Source organism: Notechis scutatus, chromosome 2 (assembly GCF_049901735.1).
Source record: "Notechis scutatus isolate UNSWTSFEM ecotype Mainland chromosome 2, rNotScu1.2, whole genome shotgun sequence".
Lineage (NCBI taxonomy): Eukaryota > Metazoa > Chordata > Lepidosauria > Squamata > Elapidae > Notechis > Notechis scutatus.
In genome coordinates this window covers 124,926,741-124,951,494 of record NC_142010.1, presented here as the reverse complement: position 1 = coordinate 124,951,494, position 24,754 = coordinate 124,926,741, and the positions used below count along the sequence as shown (strand labels likewise).

General features: G+C 36.6%; 1 protein-coding gene and 1 long non-coding RNA gene across 4 annotated transcripts in view; both read right to left on the bottom strand.

Moving 5' to 3' along the window:
• Window positions 1–3,854: 3,854 nt before the first annotated feature.
• On the bottom strand, window positions 3,855–7,947 carry LOC148132227 (uncharacterized). Its single transcript, XR_015747739.1, has 2 exons — window positions 5,107–7,947; window positions 3,855–4,965 (listed from the first exon to the last, which is right to left on the bottom strand). It is a non-coding gene; the product is annotated as an uncharacterized LOC148132227 (long non-coding RNA).
• Window positions 7,948–9,237: 1,290 nt separating this feature from the next.
• PRKCA (protein kinase C alpha) overlaps window positions 9,238–24,754 on the bottom strand; it is a 191,809-nt gene continuing 176,292 nt past the window's right edge. For 2 of the 3 annotated variants that reach the window (XM_087956094.1, XM_026678784.2), the window contains 7 exons: window positions 24,343–24,434; window positions 23,334–23,396; window positions 22,132–22,270; window positions 19,091–19,171; window positions 17,646–17,753; window positions 15,788–15,928; window positions 9,238–12,583 (listed from right to left, as the gene is read on the bottom strand). In XM_087956094.1, coding sequence (XP_087812220.1) covers window positions 12,419–12,583; window positions 15,788–15,928; window positions 17,646–17,753; window positions 19,091–19,171; window positions 22,132–22,270; window positions 23,334–23,396; window positions 24,343–24,434 — 789 coding nt within the window. In that variant the 3' untranslated portion in view covers window positions 9,238–12,418. Of the gene's footprint in view, window positions 12,584–15,787; window positions 15,929–16,615; window positions 16,779–17,645; window positions 17,754–19,090; window positions 19,172–22,131; window positions 22,271–23,333; window positions 23,397–24,342; window positions 24,435–24,754 lie in introns of those variants that run through there. The other variant, XM_087956096.1, reaches the window with a different exon arrangement.

Here is a 24,754-nt window from a genome sequence, read left to right as displayed (position 1 = left end):
GCAAGGTATCCCCGTCTACTGTTGGCCGCTGGATTAGGGCTACCATATACAAGGCCTATCTAGCTCAAGCTCTGCCGGTCTCTAGTGGGATAACCGCTCACTCTATCAGGAGTGCAGCTACCTCGATAGCCTGGGCTACCCAGGCTTCAATTCACGACATCTGTCGGGCGGTCACCTGGGCATCTCCGTCTCCCTTTATCCGTCATTATAAAATCGATGCTTACGCCTCGGCTGAGGCATCTTTTGGCAGGCGAGTCCTTCAGCAAGTGGCGAGAGCGCCAGAGGAGATTCTGAACCAGACGGAGTCCCACCCGTAGGACAAACAGGCTTTGGTATGTCCCACTCTCTGGATGCTCGGAGCAGTTCTACGGAGAATGGGCGTTGGTTCTTACCTGATACGCCTCTTCTCGTGGAACTGCGTAGAGCATCCAGCCCCACCCTAATTAGTCCGTCTGGTGGGGAATCCTGTTTCGGCCAATGATGTTTAGTGTTGTAGTTGAGTTGTATATTAGTTGAGTTTAGAGGATCGTTGCTGTCCTCTCGTCTTCGTAAAACTGGGGGAACGCATGGAGGAGTCACGTGGAGGAGGAGGAGCGTTCCTTCAATTATAGCTCAGCCTGTAAGAGTGAAGACTAGAGCACCTCCCACTCTCTGGATGCTCTACGCAGTTCCACGAGAAGAGGCGTATCAGGTAAGAACCAACACCCATTTACTCAGTTGCAGAACTAAAAAAATGTAATGTTGATAGTAGAATTCTTGGTTAGTATGATGGTTTACATAAACACAGCTGAGTAAATTTTAGCTGTCAGCTGTGAGAGTACAAAGCTCCTAAATGTAAAATGCATTTACATTTTACAGATATATAGCAAAACATCAATCAAATTAATTTTCATTCCATGTAACAGTGCTTAGAACCTAGGCTATAGTCCAGCTGGTTCCTTCCACACATTAACTACAGTATTATTTGTATGAGGGCTAAGAAAATATCAAAAGGTAAATAATTATGAATCCGGAATTGCCCACTTATAATGGCAACATGTAAAACATGAATAGTTGTAAATGGTTTTGACTTCATTGTGCTTTGCTCTATTTTGACATGGTATTAGTCCGTTTGGTATTAGTCCGTGCATTTTCAGGTGCTCCTGGTGATCCTAGATGGATTGCCACCATACAATAAAAACATATATTTCTTCAAAGAATAAGGGGCAGATGGATGTATATTTACATTACACATATGGAATTGCCAAGCACCTCTAACCCCCTTTTAAATAAATATGGCACAGGCAGATTATTGAATGTGAAGTTACCTCTAAGCAGAAATGCGTTTGCATTCCCACTACAGCAGATCCAGGTAAGGAATGGATTGTTCTTATATAATGAACAATTATGCAGAAAGACTTATTTAGCCAGTGAAAAACCATTTAATTAAAATTGAAAAATCCTCACTGATTAATTCAGCAACCTGCTAAAACCTTTGAAGTAAGAAAGACTTCCACAAAAATAATTGTCAGTATCTTTATTCATACTCAACTTGCTTTCAAACTATCATTACTATTTAACAAAAAAAAAATCATGCAAACAAAGTTTAATTGTTAAGTTTAAGGAAAAAGTGCAACAATTTGTACATTAGTCTCGTCCATTTTTAAAAACATCTTCTCCCAGCAAATGAATGGCCTTTCCATTTACTTTACAGTACCATGCGATTATTAAATAGTTAGAAAACATTTTTCTGTCTTCCAAATAGAAATATTAAGCCTTAAAATAGTATCATATATAAAATGTAAAATTTGATTGGTTTTGACTTTTGTCCAAAGAGAGAACAAGGACACCGAAAATATGATGTGATAGTTCTCATTCTTTCATGCAAAAAATTCATAGTATTGAAGCTATATGATACTCCTTCCATATGGATCTCAGGCTTTACATTGACAAAAATTACATTTTATTTTTATTAAATTGGATTGTGTACACCTTCTAAACAATGAAAAGAAATAAAAGCTCTGAAGTTTGTTGTTTGGGGCATTGATTACAGTCGAAACAAAGTCTAGGCCTGAATTCTACATAATAATTAAGTATAAGCAAACTGTCTATCTTAAATGAGATAATCATGAATTGGTTAAAATTAACATTTTGATTCCAATCCACATGGGATCTGGAGAAGGGGGGAGGGATGCGGGTGCATCTATAGATTTTCAGACAGAGTTGGAGGTGTCTGTACTTTTTTTTGTTCAATTGTGTCCAGTTCTCAGAGTGCCTGGACAAGTCCCTGCACTTTTCTTGGTAAGGTTTTCAGAAGTGATTTGCCATTGACTCCTTCTGAGGACTGAGAAAAAGTGACTGGCCCAAAGTCTTGTGGACTGTCCGGGATTAGAACTCGCAGTTTCCCGGTTTCTAGCTCAATGCCATAAGTACTATACCAAACTGGCTCTCTGTAAAAGGCTTAACCACTCCCTAAGATAGAAAGATGGATAGCAGCGGAAGGCATGAGGCACACTCAGGGGAGAAGGGGTGTCTTGTTAAAAACGGGTGAATGTACATATGTTATTTGCCTACTTTACCCCAAAATCTCCTTCAAAGAGATTGCCATGAGGTTTGCATAGAAGAAATTCCCTGTGATTTTTGTAAAAATTTGGACATCAAATCGAAATGGATTCAGGTTGTCCCTCAATACACAATATGACACTCTTTACACCAGTTGTTGGGAATAATCAAATCAATCTTTGACAGAAGACACCCAATTACCTCTGAGCAAAACTGAGTTCTCCAGCTTTTTGCCTTGTCACACTAATTTTTATAATGATATAAATGTGCGGTTTGCTTATGGTTTGAAATAAAGTGATTGAATTACTGTTGATGGGAATAGTTGCCTACAAAAGTCCTCCCACCTTCTGTGTTTCATGAAATCTTGCCTTAAAATATATGGTGTCCAATTTCTTGATCCGGACAATATAGTAGAACACTCCATTATGCTTCTGCTTATGCAAAGTTTGAACCCCTTTAATAGAAAAAAAACTGCTTTCATACTTTAGCAAAAGCTGCATCTTGCAACATCTGCACAAAACTTTGCTTGGCAAGAGCTAAAATATGCCAGATCATGTATGACACACATATTGGGTTATGCATTTTTTTTCCTCACCAGTACTATTAAAAGTTGTATAAAAAAGTACAAATAGCACAGCATTTTCAGCAAAATATGTAAATTGTTGGATTCTCTATTAAAAAATTTAATACTTGTTTTTTTTTTAACCTTAGAAGTGCAGCAAGAATAATAACTAAATACTCCTCACAGTAGACTGGGAGGGTAATATTATTATCCCCATTTTACAAATGAGGAAATTGAGGCAGAAAGTTTCATACCTTGCCCAAGGCCACAACGGGAATCATTGGCAGAGTTGGGAAAAGGGAGTCCATTATTCCTAGATCCCACACTGGTAATATAGCTATAAAAACACCTATATTGTCTCCACTAAAGATAATCCTCGACTTACAACCACAATTGACTCCAACATTTCTGTGGCTAAGCAAAATAGTTGCAAAGTGAATTTTGCCCCCTTTTATGCCCTTTCTTGCCACAGTTGTTCAATGAATCATTGAAGTTGTTCAATTAGCAACACCGTTGTTAAGTGTATTTGGCTTTCTCATTGACTTTGCTTGTTGGGAGATCACAAAAGGTGATCACACACAGCCCCAGGATGCTGCAACCTTCATAAATACATGCCAGTTGCCAAACATCCAAATTTTGATCACCTGACCATGCGGATGCTGCAACGCTCATGTGTGGAAAAGGGTCATAACTCACTTTTTTTCCCCAGTGGCACTGTAACTTTGAACAATCACTACATGAACTGTTGTAAGTTGAGGACTACCTGTAAATATTTTCATATCACAAGAGACCTTTTAATGGCAGGCATTCTAAGGTGGTATAAATGCCAAGCTTCACTGACATAACTATTTACTGATAAAGTGATAAAACAACGAGCGGCTTTAAATCACTGTCAATTTTAAATATTTCAGATATTGTAATTTTGAATTTGCTTCTTACATTGCAAATAAACAATTGTGGGGGTGTTTTTAAGGGGGGTTGAAAACAATCGCAATATAATTTTTGCAAATTTAACACATTTTACAGATGCAATGACAGCTGTCATAACTATTTAATACTCAATATAATTTAATTCTTTCCCACCTTCACCCTCCCAATTTCTATATTGAAAATAAAATATTTTATCTCTAAAATAATGTATAAAGCTTGGTTCAGGACTCTTAAATGGATATGAATACATTTGACTCATGCAATATAAGCTTAGACTCACAAGCAGCCCATGCCAAATATGTTCTGTTAAGCACTTGAGTTGTGCTCCTACATATTTCTTCATTGGACAGATCCCTCTGGAGTAAACAGGGGGCAGGAAAGAGGGGCAGAGGGGGAGATGGGGTGATGCCCTAATTATATCAAAGTATTACTTTGGGCAACCTTCAAAAGTGTATTCTTATAAGATATTCCATTGGTTTCATTTTGCATACAAGATTATTCTGAAGTCGAACCAATACTTTGTTCTGTGAAAAGATGCTTTCTAAATTGATGATACTGTATACAGTCTTAGCTGTTAAGTCAAGTAAAGATTGCTTTAATTCCACGTACTGTTAAGCCAAACAGGGAAAACCTATCTGCTATGTGGTTGATCTATTTTAGTTTCTAGAAAGCCCACTGACAAAGCAGCAAAATGGAAGTTAAATACACACAGAACTTAAGCACTTGGGTGAGGAGAAATGCTACTCTTTAATTAATTAGTTAATAACTGAAAACAAAGCAAAGGGATTAGAGTCCCTACAGGTTGCTTTTGAGAGATTTAATTCAGGAGCTAAATTCTAGGAATTGTAAAGCCCTGCTCTAGCAAACCCATCCTGAACCAGATACTTAGACAAAACCCAAGTCGGACGGGTTTAAAAAGCAAATGCATAGGCCTAAATCAGGGGTGTCCAACCTTGGCAACTTTAAGACTTGTGGACTTCAACTCCCAGAATTCCTCAGCCAGCAAAGCTGGCTGAGGAATTCTGGGAGTTGAAGTCCACAAGTCTTAAAGTTGCCAAGGTTGACACCCTGGCCTAAATTAACTAGAGCAGGTTTAACTTAAGAGGGCTAAGAAGGAGGAGACACTTGCCATGACTATTGCCTTGTAAGGACAAACTCTATGGCACCAATGATAAAGTGTCTTAATGCCAGCAATCCGGCATTCAGATCCTAAAACAGTGAGTTAATAATGATGTAACTATTCCTACAAATTTAGCAGGATATAGAAGCCCAAACAACCAAACTGTTTTGGTAGTGGGAGATGAAAGAGGTGTCTACAATTACACAGGAGCTGAAGCAGGTGATTAGGGAGGCGTGGTTGTTTTTTCCTCCCTCAAAATATTAGAGCATATTATCAGCAGCCATCACTGATGGAGATGGAGGACAAAAAGAAAAGTCATCCCACAACACAAATACAAGTATGGAATGTGGCAGAAGATGCAGCAACACCCAACACTGATTGTTTTGACAAGGAGATTAGAAAAATTTACAGAGAGCGAGGCTCTTAATGATTACTAATCACGATAGCCCAATTTGACCTTAATACCTCTTTATTTATTTTCTTATTTAATACTAATTGCTAAGGACCAATGCTCTTTTCTGGGGCCAAAGTCAGACAAATCTTTGAGCTTGAATGTGCTGGGCTCTTCTTCATGAATGAAAGCAATAGGAAAACAGCAAGAATGAGAATATATGGGATTTGTGCAATGTGCTTGTGTGAAGGTACTCCGTGGTAATGGAGTATTGTTGGGTTAATTCATTTTCATTAAAAATAAATAAATCTTAAGCAACATCTGCTCTGGGTTTACCATTCTGCTAAAGAAATTTTATCACTTCCACATCCTATGTCTTTTAAGAAAGAATACAAGGCTTTAAAGCAGGGGTCTCCAACCTTGGCAACTTTAAGACTTGTGGACTTCAATTCCCAGAATTCTGGGAATTGAATTCCACAAGTCTTAAAGTTACCAAGGTTGGAGACCCCTGCTTTAGAATAATGTGGGACTGGCCAATGACAAAAAAATAATTGCAGTTTGTTCAGCAGACCTCACCCAAAGCAAATAAATATGAGTATTTATCTAAATAAATTATCTAAACAAAGATAATCTCTCCTATCTTACAGAAACAAGGGGCCTTAAAATGTGTGCAGAATTCATGGACCTGTTGAGTGTATTTTTTAAAAATGCATTCTGGCTAAAACTGAAGTATTTGTTTAATGACCAAAGACTGCTTCATCTTGTTAAGATCCTGTATCCATCCTTCATCTCTGATATGGCAATGCAGACCTGTTTTACTGAAGTCTTCCCAAGGTCCAGGGAATAGAGAAGGAAAATTTTCTAATCTTTTCTCAAATTATACTTGATTCAAAAATGTATTAAATAAGCTTGATACACATTTGCCAGGATTTGGAAAGGGGAACGTTTGTGTTTTAAGCACAATCATCCTCTTGTTATAGACCTGGACTGAATGAGCTAACTGAATTATTAAATGATTGTAAATGGTCCATTTTTCAAATTTTAGAACAATTCCTTAGGGATCAAATATGTAGTGAAAGGTCAAATCATCATAAAGGTAAGAAACTCAGCATATAGGTCATTATTTTTCTCAATAAGTTATGCTTTCTAGAAACTTTGGGGTTCGAAACTGCTGGTTGCTTTTAGAAGTGATCAATGTCTTTCCACTGTTATTTAAGTTTTTAATCCTGAAGTGAATCTGGCACCTCCTTTATGGTGCTGCCACTTGGATCCTGAGAATGCCTTCAAATGTGAATCAGGGAAAAGTGGTTTCTTATGTGCCTATTTACAGTTCCCAACATGTATTTCCAATAGAGTCATTTTATTGGAAACAGGACTATCTCAGGGCATGGCTCTTTGGTCTGTTGTGTTTGCTGAGAGGGCCTATTTTTAGGATAGCCCCAGATTTATTTCCTTATCTCCCAGCAGAGGGCCACAACTGCTCCTAGCTACATTTGGAAGCCCAAGAAGCTATTGAATTGAGCTACCACTCACTATTTCTCTACCTGAGTAAAAGATAATTCTGCCTCTGCACTAATATTTGGAGTATTTCCCTTCCAAGCCTCTGAGTTTAAGCTCATTCATCTCATCTTTTGGCATTTTATTTGAAAAGGCGTTTCAGCCAATTTCTTATCTTAATAGACTGCTTGCAATTAATTTTCAAAACCTTGTTTTGGCAAAGCTGAATATGCAGGTATTGGGATTTGGGATTATAATTTCTATTGCTAAGCAAGGCAGTTAGTGCGTCCTGCCTGACTTTACAATCTTTTTTTGCCGTGGTTGTTAAGTGAATCACTGCAGTTAATATGGCCATTAAGCAAATCTGGCTTTTCCTCCAGTTGACTGGGAAGGGTCTGGGAAGTCACAAATGGCAACCACACATGACCCCAGGATGCTGCAACCATAATAAATACATGCCGGTTGCCAAGTGCCTGGATTTTGATATGTTGGAATGCTGCAACAGTCGTAAGCACAGGGACTTATTGTAAACCACTTTTTTAGTGCTTTTGTACGTCTTAAATCAAAGACTACCTGTAATATCTCCCATTTTACAAGGAAGACACGAGGGGGATTTTTCAATTCTTGGGAACATGCCCACGTAATGAACAAGCAGTCAGGCCTACCAGCATACTGTAATTACTGCAAGTCAGCAGTTGATTGTACCTATATGGAGGAAAAAAGCATCTGCAGAGCGGTTAAAAAATAAATTTAAAAGGTCCAGAAGGCAGCCTGACTACGATCAAAACCCTCTGTTTTTTTGCCTATCACCTTGACTGTGATCTTTCATCTCCCATAGATGACTCAATTGACTGCCCTGTCAACATCTTAGCTGACGGATAAAGTGCCAAAGGTTAGAATCAATGGCTATTAGCACGAGGCAACAAGGATTGTCCCAAAGGATAGGGATGATCTGTGTTACTGCTGTGTTGCATTTTTATACTGTGTGTGTGTGTGTCTTTGTTGCATTTATTTGTTTGCTTCTTGTCTTGGCTCTTGCCATCAGCTATGAATTGTCAACTGAGGTAATTAAAAAGAAGACAACTCCATTTGTAGAGCTATTTTTCCCACTTCAACTCCCCCAAGATGTGATAAGATAGCATCCCAGTTAGACTGAGGGCAGCAGAGTGGGGAAGGCTGTTGAATCATTTATAACACCAATGAACATCTAAGAAACACTGATCAGGGGACCAAAATAAAATTTCATAGCGTAAATGTCATAGCATATATCATTATTACTGTCTGTGGTAAGTGCTACACATTTAAGTCCCTATGATCACCTTAAGAAGAGGTTGGACAAGTATTTGTCTGAAATGGTGTAAGGTCTCCTGATTGAGCAGTGGGTGGGGCTAAAAGGCTTCCAGGTTCCTTCCAACTCTGCTATTCTGTTTATTCTGACACAAGTGCCTTCTTGAGCAACTTCTCACATTTGTTTATTTAAATTTAATAAATAAAATTTAATTTGTCATTATCTAATACTTGGATAAAAACACATGGTGTGTTGTCTGGTCTACTTAGTCTACTATTGCCAGCTTTAGGAGCTTCTTGTCTTCTAGGGTCCAAGAGTGACACTATTTCCTTTCACTTGCAAAACAATTCTCTAACTGGAAACAAGGGAGATGATATCCCAGCATTTCAAAATGCAAATCAGGACCCTCTTCAGCCATGGCCTTTTCTTTCTTTGCAACCTTTTGAGGCCTTTGTAGTGGGGAAGTTATGCTATCCAAATTGATAGGAATAGGGGAAAAAAATAACCAATAAGTTGGGACAAAATTAAATTGGATTTAATTGAAATTATTTTCCATGTAATACGTTCCAAATCTACATAATTTACATTTTTGCAACAAATTATTCGGTGGGTGCAAATCTAAACTCCAGATTTTGAGAGTTTGCATCATATATCATGGTATCCCTTTTTGATAAAGTTACTCAAATATCCCAGACTTGAATAAAATTGCTCAATCATCAGATTTTGCACAAGAGAAACTTGCCATTTTGTTTTTTTCACTGTGGAAATGTTATGCAGAATGTTGGCACTTATTAATAGCAGTGTTATTGCTTTACGTACAAAGCAATCTACTGAAAGAGTTTGAAACAAACTAGGTTATTCTATAAACAAAATCTTTAGTTTCTTGAAAAAAAGTTTTCTACTTAGGGTATTCATGGTAATTTTTCATTATGTTCCCCCGGATACTATTATCATGACGGATGCATATCTCCAATAACTTAAAGTGTTTTTGAATAAAATAAAACTTTAAATGCCCAGTTTATGGACTGGTGGTTGTTCTGTGCCCTAGCCTAATGAAATTATACTCTTAAAAAAGGAAAATGTGCATAACTTTTTATAAAACTGGCAATGTCACAAAAAATAGGCAAAGAGAAAGAGATGTCAATTAAGTTTTATCTAATATGTTCAATTTTTTTATGTTTAATGATGGCTTTCTGTATATTGGCTATTGTAAGTATAAATATTAATATTTGTTATATTTAAATATATTTATACTATTAAAGAACAGCTAAGTCTGCAGAGCTCTGACAGGCTGCAACAATTTCTAATATTACATCCACTTAACAACATGCATATCTCCTGCTTTAAGATATTTGTTAGTACTGTGGTTTTCACCAAGGGCATGGCTGCTTAGTTTGATTCTCAGCTGAACAAGAGATACAGTGCATTTTTGCAGGCCTATTCATTTCTTTGTCTGTCCATATGAAACACTAGATATAGGAATTGGAATAAGAAGTATGGCAACGATAGGAATATTTTTTACAAGGTGCAGCACAAAGCTTACAAAAACTGTTAACTATCACATGCAAAAAACTCATTACATGTTTGGCAAGATAGCAGTGCGCTTGTTATTGATTTATTAATTATTTACTGAATTTGTATGGCTGCCTATCTCACAGAGTGCTCATACATAGCCTGTTTGCAACATGGCATCTGAAACTAGCATCCTTAATTTTCCCACATAGCACACTTGTTTCACAGCTTATATAGGGTTTATTTGGGGTTTATGTTTAGGATCACTCCAACAGATTTGGCACACAGATGTAGAGGAAAATACATGCTGTCACGTGTGAGGACCTGGCTTATATTGTCATGATTGCACATCTTCTGACAGCCTGTATTCAAAAAATAACCTTCCTAATACATTCTGAAGACACTGAAAAGTATGTTTCTATGTATGCTCTGTTCACATGTACCTTCCTGTGCATGTTTTTTATATCCTAAAGATTCGCAAAAGAAAGGCAAAAAAGCAAGTATAAAATGACTCTTGCCCAAATCCTTGGAGAAAATGAATATGTGCAGGAAAGCCAGAGTTTTCCAGAGAGGATTTTCACACATTCTAAGCTGGTATGAAAAAAATAATCTTCAAATACAATTGGGGAACATTTTCTACTGAATTTTGTGGAAATCTTTCATTTCAGGAATGCATTTTTCTGTGGCAAAACTGATAAGCAGATGGACTGTCCAGGGACTTACATGCACATATTTTGGCAGCTAAATGTACAGAAATTAAAAGAGAAAACATTACAAGAAAAAAACCTACTCCATTTACATGCAAAAGAATCACAGACCCACTATTTAGTGATCTTTAAAATGGGTTAAATTCAAGTAAAATGCCGAGGGGAGGGGAGGAAATGAACTAATTTAAAAGCAAGGGAGTAAAATTCTATGAAATATCTGATTATAGCTCTAATATATTGTTTTCCTGCTTCAAAGTAATAGATATGCAGTAAATGCCCAGCATCCTCTTGAAAGAAAGCCTCATATTAAAAAAAAAAAGCACAGGTATATAGTTGTTCTCCAAATTTCCTGCTCAAGTTCTTGTATAATCATCATAACTGCTTTTTAAACGTCTTTGAGATCAAATAATTGATTTAGGGACATGTTGCAAGTTCTTCAGCAATAAATGAGTGGAATTGGCTCAGCATGCACCAGCAGCTCCTCCTACTAGCTGGGAGTGGGTAAACTTTGCACATGCGTGTTCATTGTGTTTGCTGTGCTCAAAATCTCACTGCGGTTTAGGATAATTTAGCGGTAGAACTACATAAAAATAAGCAAAGAAGAGCACAGACTTTCTTAAATTATCAACAAGGTGCAGAAGTTTAAGAACCCCAATCAAAACCAAACTGTAATAGAACATTAAGCTGTAGTTAAAAAGTTCGTCCCAAAGAACTTTCCCTCATATAGCACAGCTGTGTCTTATTAAAATATGTATTATGTGTATCACAGGTGATACAATTACTTGTAATATAGATTCACTTAAATGTTGTTCATTAAACATGCAAAATTCATTGCATGATGCTTATTCAAAAATGTATTTAATAGCTTCCAACAACAGTTGAAGAAAACTTATTCTGTGTTAAAGTTTTCGCTTTGATTTCTGTGGTTCCAAGTATTCTAAACCCAATCTGTTAAAAGCTGAAATTATTTTTAGAAACATTCCTTAATTATTTTTAGAATCATTTCAGGCTTGACTCTGAATTCTACATCTCTATTAATTTACTGTACACTTTTTATATTCTATTCATGCAGTTTACTAAATAAATAAGTATAAATCAAAGAGTTAGGGATGTATAGATTCAGAGCCCAGTTAAGAAATATTTAGGATAAAATATTAAAACTGGCTTTACAATAAACTTGACTAGTGATGTAAATAGCAAACTGGCACCCTGGATCATAATATAATCTCATGGAGATTAAAAATAATACATATATCAGTATTATGCAATTTTACCTTGGAGCTACTTTATCACAGGCTCTCGTTAGTATTCATCCTATGCACATAATTTTTATTTTATATTGAAAACTTTATATTGAAAACTTATACGAAACCTCTATCTTGATCAAGTAATTTTAAAAGCTTTATGGGCCTTCTTTGTTCATATCTTTGTTTTTATCATAGATCTGGCCAACTGTAACATTGAATAAAATTTTCTGGATTTCCCTTTATTCCATTCTCCCCTCCCTGCCCCCCCTGCCCCTTATTCTTCAGTCAACTTACATTTTCATCTCTTTTTTCCTCAATCCCATATGATAGTCTCAGATTCATTATTAACTGTTTAAGAAGAAGTTTTCAGAGGTACAGGAGATAGAGAAAAATAGTCAAAGTTATAAAAAGGACAAAGGCTAGCAGTAATCTATAAGCATCAGTGATTCCTAAATAAATACACTGGGTGATTTTCTACGTCCACAAGTTCCTTGGCATCTTCCCTTCCTCGTTACCCCTACAATTCCCAGACCTGAATGGAATCAACAAGGCAAAGGTCTAAAAACTCCAGGGCTAAGGGCAATTTCCCAGTGGGGAGGAGGGCTTTCCCGAGTCTATGGTTTTCATACTTCACACTGCAACATGGGATGTACAAACTGCGGGTTGACATAAGAGAACCCTTCAAAATCTGCTTGGTCTATGTTAGAAATGACCAGCTGATCAGGTGGCGTTAATACTGGTTGTCCTCTGGTGAAGAATTTGTCAAAGTTTTCGGCACCCTTGCCACACTGCAATTAAAAAAATATATATTACAAATTGGAAAGCAAGCTTAAGTAAACAGATGCTATATTACTTAAAAACTCTTAACCTGCTCTGAGGATCCTAGAGGGGAAGCACATTTTTCGGGCTATAATAATATTCTTGATACTAAAAGTCACAACTGACTTTTCAGGTGGATAAAAACTAAATCTGGTGACCGGGAATATGAAAAGTAAGAATTCTTGTGCTGACTAGGCTGCCTGGTTCAAAAATTGTGAACATATTTAGAGCTCATATGCAATATTTTTATTTGCACATTACATATCTTCATTTGAATGTCGATCTAGGACCTAGTTAAGTGTGCACAAAATATTTATATTGTTGAATTTCAGCATTCCAATTATTTGGGAATACTCTTACCAGTCAGAAACATTTCAGCTGGGTGAACCATGGGAAATTATACAAATTGGGGTGGTGGTATATTAAACTAAATGAGATGAAATGAAATCGGTGGTAGAAATGTCTCCATTCTGGTTGGTTAGGTTCTTTCCATAGGAAAATAACTTCAACAGAAATACTTCAAGATGAGTTATCCTTTAAATAAAATAAAGTCTCACTGTATTAAAAACATGCAATGCCATAATTTTAAAATCCTTTAAAAATGAATTTCACAGACTTTCTGTTTTGAGTTACTGAACTGTGCTGGTAGATTTACATACTGAATGTGCTCTCCCCCAGGTCATTCTTGCTATAATATTCTAACATTCAAACAGGAACCCTGACATTCAGAGGACAATATTCCATCTTGGTGGGGAAATATACATGAAATGGTAACTGCTGCTGTTCACAGCTGTCTTCCAGGGAGTTCTGTCATGAACACGTTTATTTTTCTGCCAAATGCACTCTCTTAATTTCTGGTTGCAGCAATAAACTGAAAAATGGTTCGAATAATATATACTATGGATTTTTTGTTGTGTTTTCAAAGGGCAAACTACTTCATAGCAATCAAAAAGGGTTTTAACATGATGGGAATAATGGTTGAATTCCAGCCCACGTACTAAAAATAAATGCTTTACAGATTACTTCTTTCATATCCCCAGTTTATTCTGTTCCATTTTTTAAAAATGGCATTACATCTCCTACCAACATTTTTAAAAGCCCATCTTGGTACAAAATGTAATTTAAGATCTTCTCTATTGCCCACACTAAAGTAGAAAAAATAGCTTCAAGCACCTAGTGATTGTATGAAAAATAATTTGATCAAACTCTTTAAAAGTACAAGAACTACTTAATCTTAGAAATATATGACTACTGGTGCTTTATGTCCATGTGGGATTTTTTTTTACATGTTCAATCATATATATTTCAACAGAAAAGGAATAACTACTGGGAAAGGAAAAATTGAACCCAAGAGCTGTCATTTAAACTGACAGATTTTTGAGAAAGTGGGAAACATCACTCAAACCACACTTTCTGAACTATGCAGTTTCCTGATACACTCCCAGCCATCTGTTAATCAATTAAAACAGGTCTTTTAGGATAATGACTTCAAGCTAATTTCACATTAGGAAATAAAAAAAGGATAAAAAAAGGATGACTGCATGCAAAGGGATTAGAAGGTACCCATAAATTCCAGTAACTGTTATGGAATACATTCCCACTCTATGCTTAAAAGAATAAGACTTTATTAATGAACAATCTTAGCTCTAGAAAGGGGCCAATGTACAGTTAAGAACTAATCCCATGGGATAGCATGGAATAGCAGTGTTCAAATATCTAAGAGGCTGCCACAAGGAAGCAGCGGTGGGGTATTTTCCAAAGCACCTGAAGACAGAACAAGAAGCAATGGATGGAAACTAATCAAAGAGAAAACCAACTTAGAATTAAGAAGAAATTTCCTGACACTGAGAACAATTAATCAGTGGAATGATTTGTCTCAGAAATTGTGGGTGCCCCAACACTGGAGGTTTTTAAGAAGACCATTTGTCTGAAATGATATAGGGTCTCCTCAGGGGTGGGATACGACAGGGTTAACTACCAGTTCGGAATTTACGAGCTTCCCTGCAGGCTGAGAGCTGCACCTGTAAATCGTCATCAGCAGCTGCCTGCAGAGAAGCAGCCTTTGAAACAGCCCTCTTTTCTTGCTTTTCTAACTGCAGCTGTGCCTCGTTCGGCAGCTGAAGTTGAAAAATCAGGAAATAAAGATCAGGTAAGAGCCCGGGTGGGTGGGTGGGCAAAAACATCAGCAGACATAGAACCGGTTCTATGTCTGCTGCTCTTCAGAGCTACCGGTTCTACAGAGGTGGACAGAACTGGTAGAAACCCACCCCCGGGTCTCCTGATTCAGCAGCAGGTTGTACTAGAGGACCTCCAAGGTCCCTTCCAACTCCGTTATTCTGTTTTTCTGATAGACTTTTACATACCCATTGTCCTCTGATTTTACCACAGCTTTCTGACTGATAAAGATGAATAGAATCATGCCATCAAAGCAAAAGTTCCACGTAATTCCAAACAGTCAGTGTTATAGGTCATTCTCCAATCTCTGCAGATTCATGGTTCACAAAGCCCTTTTATTTTGATTAATGTGAAAGCAAGAAAGTTGAATCTATCTAGCTTGTACACTGGAAAAAAAATGGCTGGGTGAGATACGTTGCAGTGCTATCCCACGTGATACGTCTTTCACCAGAACACTTCAAGTCCGTGCATACATATATAAAAGTTCCATTCAACCCATTAATGCATCATTTCTGCCTAGGTCATACTACAACGATCTCTCGTGGGATTTGAAAAGATTACATTTGCTTCTTCTGCTTGAGCTTATTGCATAAACCTCTACTGTGCATTCAGAGCTGCTTTTGGGATCCTTCTCAAGGTTGCAGGTGAGAAGACTGCAACGTGAGAGAGTAGGCCTTCCTTCTGGTGGCGCTCTGGGTCTGAATCTCTCTCTTCAGACTGCCGACTCCTTTCAGCTGGTGCCGTTTCAATTCTCCTAAGTACCTTTTAAATTCTGCCTTTCGTTATCTGACAGTGTACTGTTATATCTTCTGCAACTATTTATTTGGGTCTGCCTTAATTTTATTACACTTGTTTTGAGTGTATACAGCACTGGCATCTGCTTAAGAACCTTTCACTTGAAAAGACTATTAAATATCTAAATAAAATAAAACTTGTATTTTGTTATGAGACCATAGACACCAAATGTTGAAAGAAACATTACTGTCCATCTCATTTACCACTTTTGGTTTGAATGGAGGCTGGATGTCTCTGTTCTCCAGTCTTTCCCAGTCAATTCTCCTAAAGAAGGCATGTTCCCTAATGTCTCTCTCTCCTTCGGGCCCACAGCCGAGACGTTTGGCAGGGTGTTTAGTCATTAACTGGAAATCAAACACATAAAGGATACAATTAGTTTTATTCGGAATGAGAGGAGCAGCACACAGTCAATAAAGTCATCTTGTTTTTCCTTAATACTTGCTGCTGTTAATCCTAAATGTTTGTAATTCATACTATATTCCTACACTCCAAATTGGTTGCTGTTTTGTCCAAATACAGATTAAAGGCAGATTTTGTCACTTTGCTAGAAATTCTATTTTCTTTAATGTCAACAAGTAAAGAGAGAGAGAGAGATCTGAAGAAAGAACAGGTACATTTTTGAACCCAGAATTACTAAAGTAATACTCACTACTATCACTTTAAAATGTTCATTTGATTAGACAATGGTAGCTGGAAAAAGTACTTACTAAGATGTATATTTATAGACCTTTTTCTTCCCACTGTTACACAAAAATAGATACCCTTCTTAGATACAAAAACAATGTTCCTCTTCTATCAAGAATTAAAAAGCTAGCACTTTTTTTTTTTTTTAAAAAAATCTATATTTCAAAAAAACCAACTGCCACAAAAATGGTTTAGAAACTGTATTTTTAAATTTTTGGACAGTATATTATTCTAAAAGCATAAGCTTCAACTATTGTAGCAACAAAAAGAAAGAAAGAAAGATAGCTATCTACAGAGCAAATCATGAAAAACATGTGTGCCATTTAAAGTTTAAAAGTTTTACATACAGTTGGGACTAAATTATCACCAATAAGACTGTATAAGATGAACAACCCTTTCCACACATAGCTTTTTTGGGGGGAAATTGCATGTTTTCTGAGTTATGGCGATTATCCATGTTCTCAAGCAGAAGCAATATCCGTTTATGTTAAGGAAATCATCTGGTGTGAACTACACAACAAGAAACAGACAAAAGGTCTATTTTCATTATCAGTACTTATCAGAAGTTTGGTTCACCAGCACTTAGTGAGAACTGAAAATGTTTTTTAAATTTAAAAAATGATTCTTAGGGAGGAATACATTTTATTAACTATTTTGATTGTATAAAAGTGAACCCAAGTGACAAATATTAAAAAAATTCCAGATATATTAGCCCAATTCTATTACAACAGTGCTTAATGAAATATTAAATTTTACTTTACCCAGATAGTAACTAATAAATGCTTAATATCGCACCTGTAAATTTTTATGTTTCAAAATAAATACAATAACATCTCAGATCGGTGCACCTTACAAGCAGAAGATCTTGGATATCGATGCTCAAGTTGGCGTTAAATCCCTAAAATGGTTGGCCAAGAATAAAAAGAGTTCCACTTAGGGGGGGAAAAAAACTTAATAATGGGTCTGGCCCAGAGCCAGTGAAAGAACACAATTCGAGCTCCTGGATTCCATAGTAAAATATGGTTTATTTCACTGAATACTGTATTCAGAAATGAAATGCATATATGTTGCCTTAAATAGAGACAGATAACCATCTTCCCCATCTCTGGATCAGTATTTAGAGCTTCTAATTGAGGGCAGCTGTTTGGGACCATTTTCAAATTATCTTATTTCTTTCAGGTTATAAATAAACTAACAACTTCATAACTAAAGCCATCTAATGGATTAGGATTAATTGCAGAGATGACAAATGCATTAACTGGATACCCTTTTAGCAACTTAATACAGTGTATCTATTTTGTTCTATTACGTCAATGCCATGTTTTGATTTGATACGGTCATTTGACTGCAGTGATCAATGGAATGAACAAACCTTACCCCTTTGCAGATGGACACAGCTTCTTTGGACATTGCTTTGGGATAGGAAACATTATGTTCCATTATTGACTGAAAGAGTTCATCTTCATCCTCGCCATCAAATGGAGGCTGTTCAAAGAAAGCAAGGTTGGCAGGACATTCAAAAATGAACACTTACCCTGAACATTTATTCAAAAGCAGATTGTTAGTTCCTGCTGTCTCAGACTACCTACTTTTGATCAAGCTAACTGGAGAAGCTAGGAGTTTGGCGGAAGGATGGATAACATCCTGTTGAGTTGTAGGACAGAGCTTTTTCTTTTTTTGTGGGGTGGGAATAGAAGAGACAATGTTTTATGCTCCTTCAGAACTTTAGTTGGCGGTCCCACCAAGTGGGCTAGCCTCATATCTGATGCTGACTGTTGGAAAATCATGGTCTCCCTGCTGCTTAGCATCTACGATCCCTGGATGAAGTTACCTGGAATTTTGGAATCCAATGTCACCACAGTGCTGTGTTCCGACCCTCTCAATCTCAATCTAAAGAAGCTGTTCAAGTTTTTAAAAGGAGCTGTTGACTATACAGTAACTATATGAAGGGAAAGAAATTGAAACATTGTCTGTTTTGGGGTATAATTCAAAGAGCAGACTATGATCAAGCTCTAAAGGGTTTCCAATTAATTGGAATATTGTATTTTTCTGTATGATCCTAACCTTATTTTAAGCTTCCTCAAAGTCCATTTCTTCTATTATCTTTAAAAATTTTAAATAGAGGGCCTTCTTTGCAGCTTCATGTACCAACCTCCACAAATGAAGCCTATCATTGATTCTTCTACTGATAAGACAGTTTGCAACAAATATGGCTTGTTTATTTTTAATTAATATGTGATGTGCTAATGTACGGGTTATGTGAATAAATCATACTTCAATATTTGACAGTATCTGAAAATATGATTTGTTGCCAGCATGTGGATTGAGAACAACATTTAAATAAAGTAATATGGTTGGATTTCTGGCTTTTGTCCTGCACGATCCTCAATCTGAAGAGTTGCAAGACAAAAAGTAGCTAAAAAGAAGGAAAACAAATCAGGAATTGGTCAACAAATTAAACTTCATTTATCTGATTCATCTACAACAGGGATCTCCAAACTTGGCAACTTTAAGACTTGTGGATTTCACCTCCCAGCCAGTAAAAATCCACAAGTCTTAAAATTGTCAAGTTTGGAGACCCCGGACCTTCAAGATTGTTCAACATCATATTTTAAGAGAAAATATTATTTAGATGATGCATGGACATAGCCATTGTATCATGAAATCTTGCACTTTTAATTTCCAGAGGATATGCAGTTGATCTGTTAACTTGAAATGTAGCTAATAACCTTTATTTTTTACTGTGTCTTATTTTGTCTTTCATTCCTAACTCATTTAATTGTTTAAGGCTTACCTCATGAAATGGACCTAGCCATTCTTACCTGACCAGCCAGCATCTCATATAAAAGTACTCCATAGGCCCACCAATCCACTGACTTTCCATATGGTTGATAGGCAATAATCTGTGAATTCCAGTAAAAAGATTTAGTAACATACCTTGAAAATATCTGTTTTTGAAAAAGATACAACAAACATCAATTGCACTAATAGCTCAGTGGCATTAAAGTACAGTAACCCTTTTAAAAAAATGGTTCATACAGAAATCATGGATATTTTTATATTATAAAGTATTGTATCTCAAGTGGTGGTATTTAAGCTTAATTGTTTTAATGGAAACAGGTCCCCTGAACTGGCCTAGCCAATTAAGCTTGAAGGGGCTAAATTTGCCCCAATAGCCCTGGATGCTTTGGCATGACTCTATTTCTGCAGTCAGTTATGTTATCTGAAGAGCTGACCGGGGACAGAAATTACTTAACCATACCATATACCATAGTATATATACTATACCATATATACATATATTATACCATAGTAGAGACAATATCCTAGAAAGTCTCTATAATGACGTCTCTCTAGATAATCTGTCTCTATAACTATTCTACTTTATCTTGAAGAAGAGATAAACAGGCAAAATGGATGAGCATGTTGCCGTCCATAATAATATTCTAAAGTCCGTTACATCACCACTATGGATTTGATTTTTCATCTGCTTCGGAAAGAGGGAAAAATGGGTAATGGGAAAAGAAATGAAAGCCTAAAATAATGGCCCTGCTGTCAATCACTCAGGTGCAATGGGGAGTAATCCAATTGTGGGGTGGATCCCTGGGTTAGCCTTCCTGGATGAACCTGGGCAATTCAGTGGATTCTGAACTAATATATAGAACCAAGAGGACATCCGATTCTGCCTACTGTCTATAGAGCTTACACAGCAACAAATCTTAGTGATGTGTTCCCGTCCCCACCCCCCATTGACCCTTGAGACATATCAACACTAAAAGTATATTCAGCTCCCACTAAAGAAGAAGCAGCACTTTTTTTTCTGTCAGCAGTACTGAACCATAGTTTAAATTGGATGATTAGGCCTTATGGAAAGCTACAATGAAAAGCACATTTGCTGGAATTATAATGATAGTTATCATTTGTGCTACTACACATATATTAGTTAAAGACATCCTTTGATTAACACCACATGGGTGCATTTAGAGAGTTCTGGATCTCATAGTAATAAATTCAAGTTTGAAACCAAGTATTTTCTTAAGCCTATTTTCTGACTGATTAGTGATTCCCCCACCAAAGGAATTATTTATTTATTAGATTTTTATCCTGCCTTTAGCAACCTTTATTACAAACTCTGTTACCTGTTGTTAAGCTTAGCAATGGAGATGTCGGGCTCAATTGTGGTTGTACATCAAAGACTACCTGTACTGTATAAGGAGTAGGCTAGGGGTTTTTCCAGGATGTGGTTTTGATAAAACACTCGTTTGAGGTACAAAGTTTCAGTGGAAATTTATAGGTATAATCAGGAAATCAAAATACTTTTATCAAAAGTATTATTGAAATGTTAGTTATGAAAGAAGAAGTAAAAATCCAGAATGGCAGAATGTCACAAGTTAATATTAATATTAAGCTACTCTCTTTCCTGAGACTCCAAAAAGGCTTTAAAAATACTATCATTTGCACGTTTTAAGAGAATTTTCATTTATATTTTAATTTGAAATATACACAATTGCAAAATAGCTAATTCATAAAAGTGAACAATAGGTGCTATTCAAGACACTAATTGCAAGAACTTTATTTCAAAACATGAGCAACTGGCAAAGTGATTTATTCTCTTTCTAGCTATAAAGAGAAACGGAATGGAAAGCTAAGATGGAAGAAGGATTTTCAATTTTGGGGGGGTGGAGGGCTTCACAACACTGGAAATATGATAGCAATATAATGATGCATTTAAAATTAATCATGATATGAATTTACTTCCTTTTAAAAAACGAACCAGTCCTGGCTAACACTAATTCAAGATACAATGAGATGAGGTCAGATTTTACCCTGGGATCTTAGTCACTGTGGGGGCCTTGGTGCTCTCTGAGCTTGGTTGTTTTCTTGTAGGCATTTCATTAGCCAACTAGATAACATCATCAGTGCTAGAAGGGAGTGGACTTTGCTCTCTATTCAGAGATGATGTTATCTAGATGGACAATGAAATGTCTGCAAGAAAACAATCAAGCCCACAGAGCACCAAGGACCTCACAGTTCAATTCTAAGTTATGGCTATTCTCTTCTATCTATGGTCACAAACTGTAGCCTTTCATATTTTAATGCATCCTTATGTCACACTTAAGTTTGTAAGCCAGAGGCTTGAACTTGAAATCTCACAATACAGATTTCCTCATAAAGTGCCACCAACTTTATCCCCCACCCATGCCCAGAAAGAGTTATGTAAGAATGAGCTTAAAAGATAGCGATAGAGTGAGTGTCAAGGTTCCGAGTAAAGCATCCAAAGAAATCATAACTTTGAGGCAGGAAGATTCCTCCAAGAACATGTTTATTGGATACATCATATCTGCATGGCTTAGTGAAAAGCAACTCTAAAAGTTTCCCATGATTATAAGCATAATTAAAAGAGTAAATTTTCCTTCCCAAAGTGTCACAGGTCACCTTGTCCAATCAAAGCAATTGGTGGGCTCCTTGGTCATTCTTTTCCTCCTTCAACTGACACCCGTTGGGATAACCTTGGTTCCCATGGGAGAGCTCTTTTGTTATGTCTCCGAGACATTTATTTACTTCCCCCCTTCCTCCCTCAAGAGTATGTGACGTTTTGCTGTGAAGCAGCAAAAGATGGCTTCAGCCAGGTTCAATTCAGAGTTGACAGTGATAGTCATTTCATCCAGTTCCCCAACATTTTTCCTTACTAACTGGAGAGCAGCAGGAAACCTGAGTAAGTTTATCAACGTTTATCACCTTTCAAGTTCTGTTAACGGCAAACAATCATGTTAGAAAATCTAGCACTGATTGATCGTTCAAAAGTACATTATCTTCTGGAAGAATTATGGGTATGGTACATAATATCTCAAACAACAAATACCTCTGGTGCAATATAATCTGGAGTCCCACAGAAGGTTCTTGTTGACACTCCATCGCTCATATTCTCTTTGCACATGCCAAAGTCTGCAATCTTAATATGTCCTTCAGAGTCTAACATTACATTATCTAATTTCAGATCTCTATGAAAAATCACAACAATTAAGAAAGTTAAATATCAGCTGTCGGAAATGCTGGCGGTAGTCTCATTGCAAGAAATACAAGTTATTGTATTGTGCTATCCTAGTTTTAAGTTACATGTAACTTAAAACTAGGATAGCACAAAGACCATGTTTTCCTAGGCAAACCTGCTCATCTACTGAGAAGGGTTACAGACAACTTATTTGTAAGTGCCAAGGGAAATGATTGGGGGGGCACAATGGAGCATGTAGCCACTGTGTTGCTTATGTAACTATACAGATCAAACAGTGTCTCTTAAATACCCCTGTATTGTACTATATACAAATAGGGAGCAAACCTCACACTCACAGTAATGATGTTACCTAGTTGGGTAATGAAATGTCTGCACGAAAACAGCCAAGCTCAGAGAGCACCAAGGACTCCACAGTTCAACCCTGTGCTACCGGAACATATATTCTCTTCTATTGTATGTGTTAAACACATACCACTCTCTCTTCTTATTGAGATATATTGGGTAAGTCCTGTTCAGACCAACTTCGTTCAGTAAAGTCAGATTTGGGATTAAATGGACAGGCTTTGGGGTCCAAATGTGTATAAAATTTGCCTCCTGGTCAAGCATACTAGTCCATGAAGATAAATCGCCTTCATTTTGCTACTGTTCATTTTATCTGAAAGGCTGCTGCTTTGGGGTAATTCACTTCTGCATCTCTTGTGACAATATTTTATTTAAATGTATAGAATACAATTCAAATCTGACTTGACTGCTGTATATTCCAGATGGTTTTAGAAGATCTATTAAGAGCAATAGACTGATGTGGGTACATTTCTTTGTCTTATAATGCTTATACAAAAAGCCTTTTATATGTTTTGCAAATCTTACAGCACTGAAGACTTCTGCTAGTGTACCAAGTTGAATAAGCAACTCTGAATATATGCATGCATGCATGCATGTATAATGTGTTCTATTATTTGGGAAATATGTGTTCCCAGTGCTTTCTTCCCCCATTTTTGCCTACAAACATTTCTTTTTTACAACCTGTGACAACTTGTGTTGTTACTACTTACCGATAAACAATTCCTTTCTTATGGAGAAAAAAAAGACCCACTGAGATTTCTGCTGCATAGAATCTGAAAAGAAAAAACGACTCTTGCTAATCAAAAGAACTTCACCTGCATATGCAAGATTTGAATAATTTACAACCATCCATTCAGAAATGTTCCTTCAGAGCACGCTTGTGTGGACTGGTCTTATCCTCTCCATTAAGTTCCCACTGGTAGATTCTGACACACTATAAAATTTGGAGGCTGATGGCTACTATTGGATCTTCAGCCTTGCATTATTATAAAATCCGGATTGCCCTGGATTCTTGGTTGCAAACAGAATCTCTTCCCCAAGAGATCAGGCCCCTGATATAAATGTTCACATTGCAGTATGTGGAGAAAAACATGCATACCTCCAGAGTCATCTCACTTTTGCAAGGGTGCTTACATAGGATTATGGGACAAGATTAACACAATGGCTGCAAGTCACAGAAGACTCCATTAATGCTATGAATCAAAGTCCTGTTATTTACAAGAGAATAGAATAGAATACTTTACTTGGCCAAGTGTGATTAGACACAAGGAATTTGGACAAATGAGGATTCCTCCCCCTCCATGACAAGGTAAGAATTGTGATATATTACATTAGTTTGCTTTTAGATAATCTGAATTGTAGAGTGTATAGTGCCACAATCAGCTGTTTCTAAAATGCTTGTGATTCACACTACAAGTTATTTGCTCTATGATTCATACATAATATAATAATATAAGAAATGCAGCTCCTTTCAAAAAGTTTACTTGATTAATTGTATGAAATTAATAGAGACTGTGCTAATTAAGAATTTAATTCTTCTGAGTAGTTTTAAGCCTGTGCAATATTGATGAGTTTTGGAAGCTAGCTTTCCTATGAAGCAGTGACAATTACACAAAAATTTAGAAAATACGAGTAAGGTGGGGAATGGAAAGATACATCTTCCTAAAGCAGAATATTTTATGACAAATTCAATATAAAATCAACAGAAAATGCACTCACACTGCTTGGGGCTCCTTAAATTTTCCTACTTGCTGAATATGATACATGAGGTCGCCACCATTCACATACTCCATGACAAAGTACAGGCGATCCTAACAGACAATATGAAACCAACAAATAGGTCAGGCAGCAGACTGGTCAGGAATGGTCAATACAGAAAATTGGGGAAAGAGTATTAAGTGCATCTGCACAATTAAAACACAGTCACACGAATTATCAGATATTAAAAGCAATTGTTTATTGGTCTAATTAGATCAACTTTAAAGTTATGTTCTGTCTTCAGATGAATATTTGATCTTCTTTTGTTTTGTAGCAATAATTGTTATTATTAACTATATCAGTAAGATGAGGTGGATTCCCCCACCCCAGGTTTTAAAATATGAATAAGTCAAATTGCTTAATTCTGAATGTC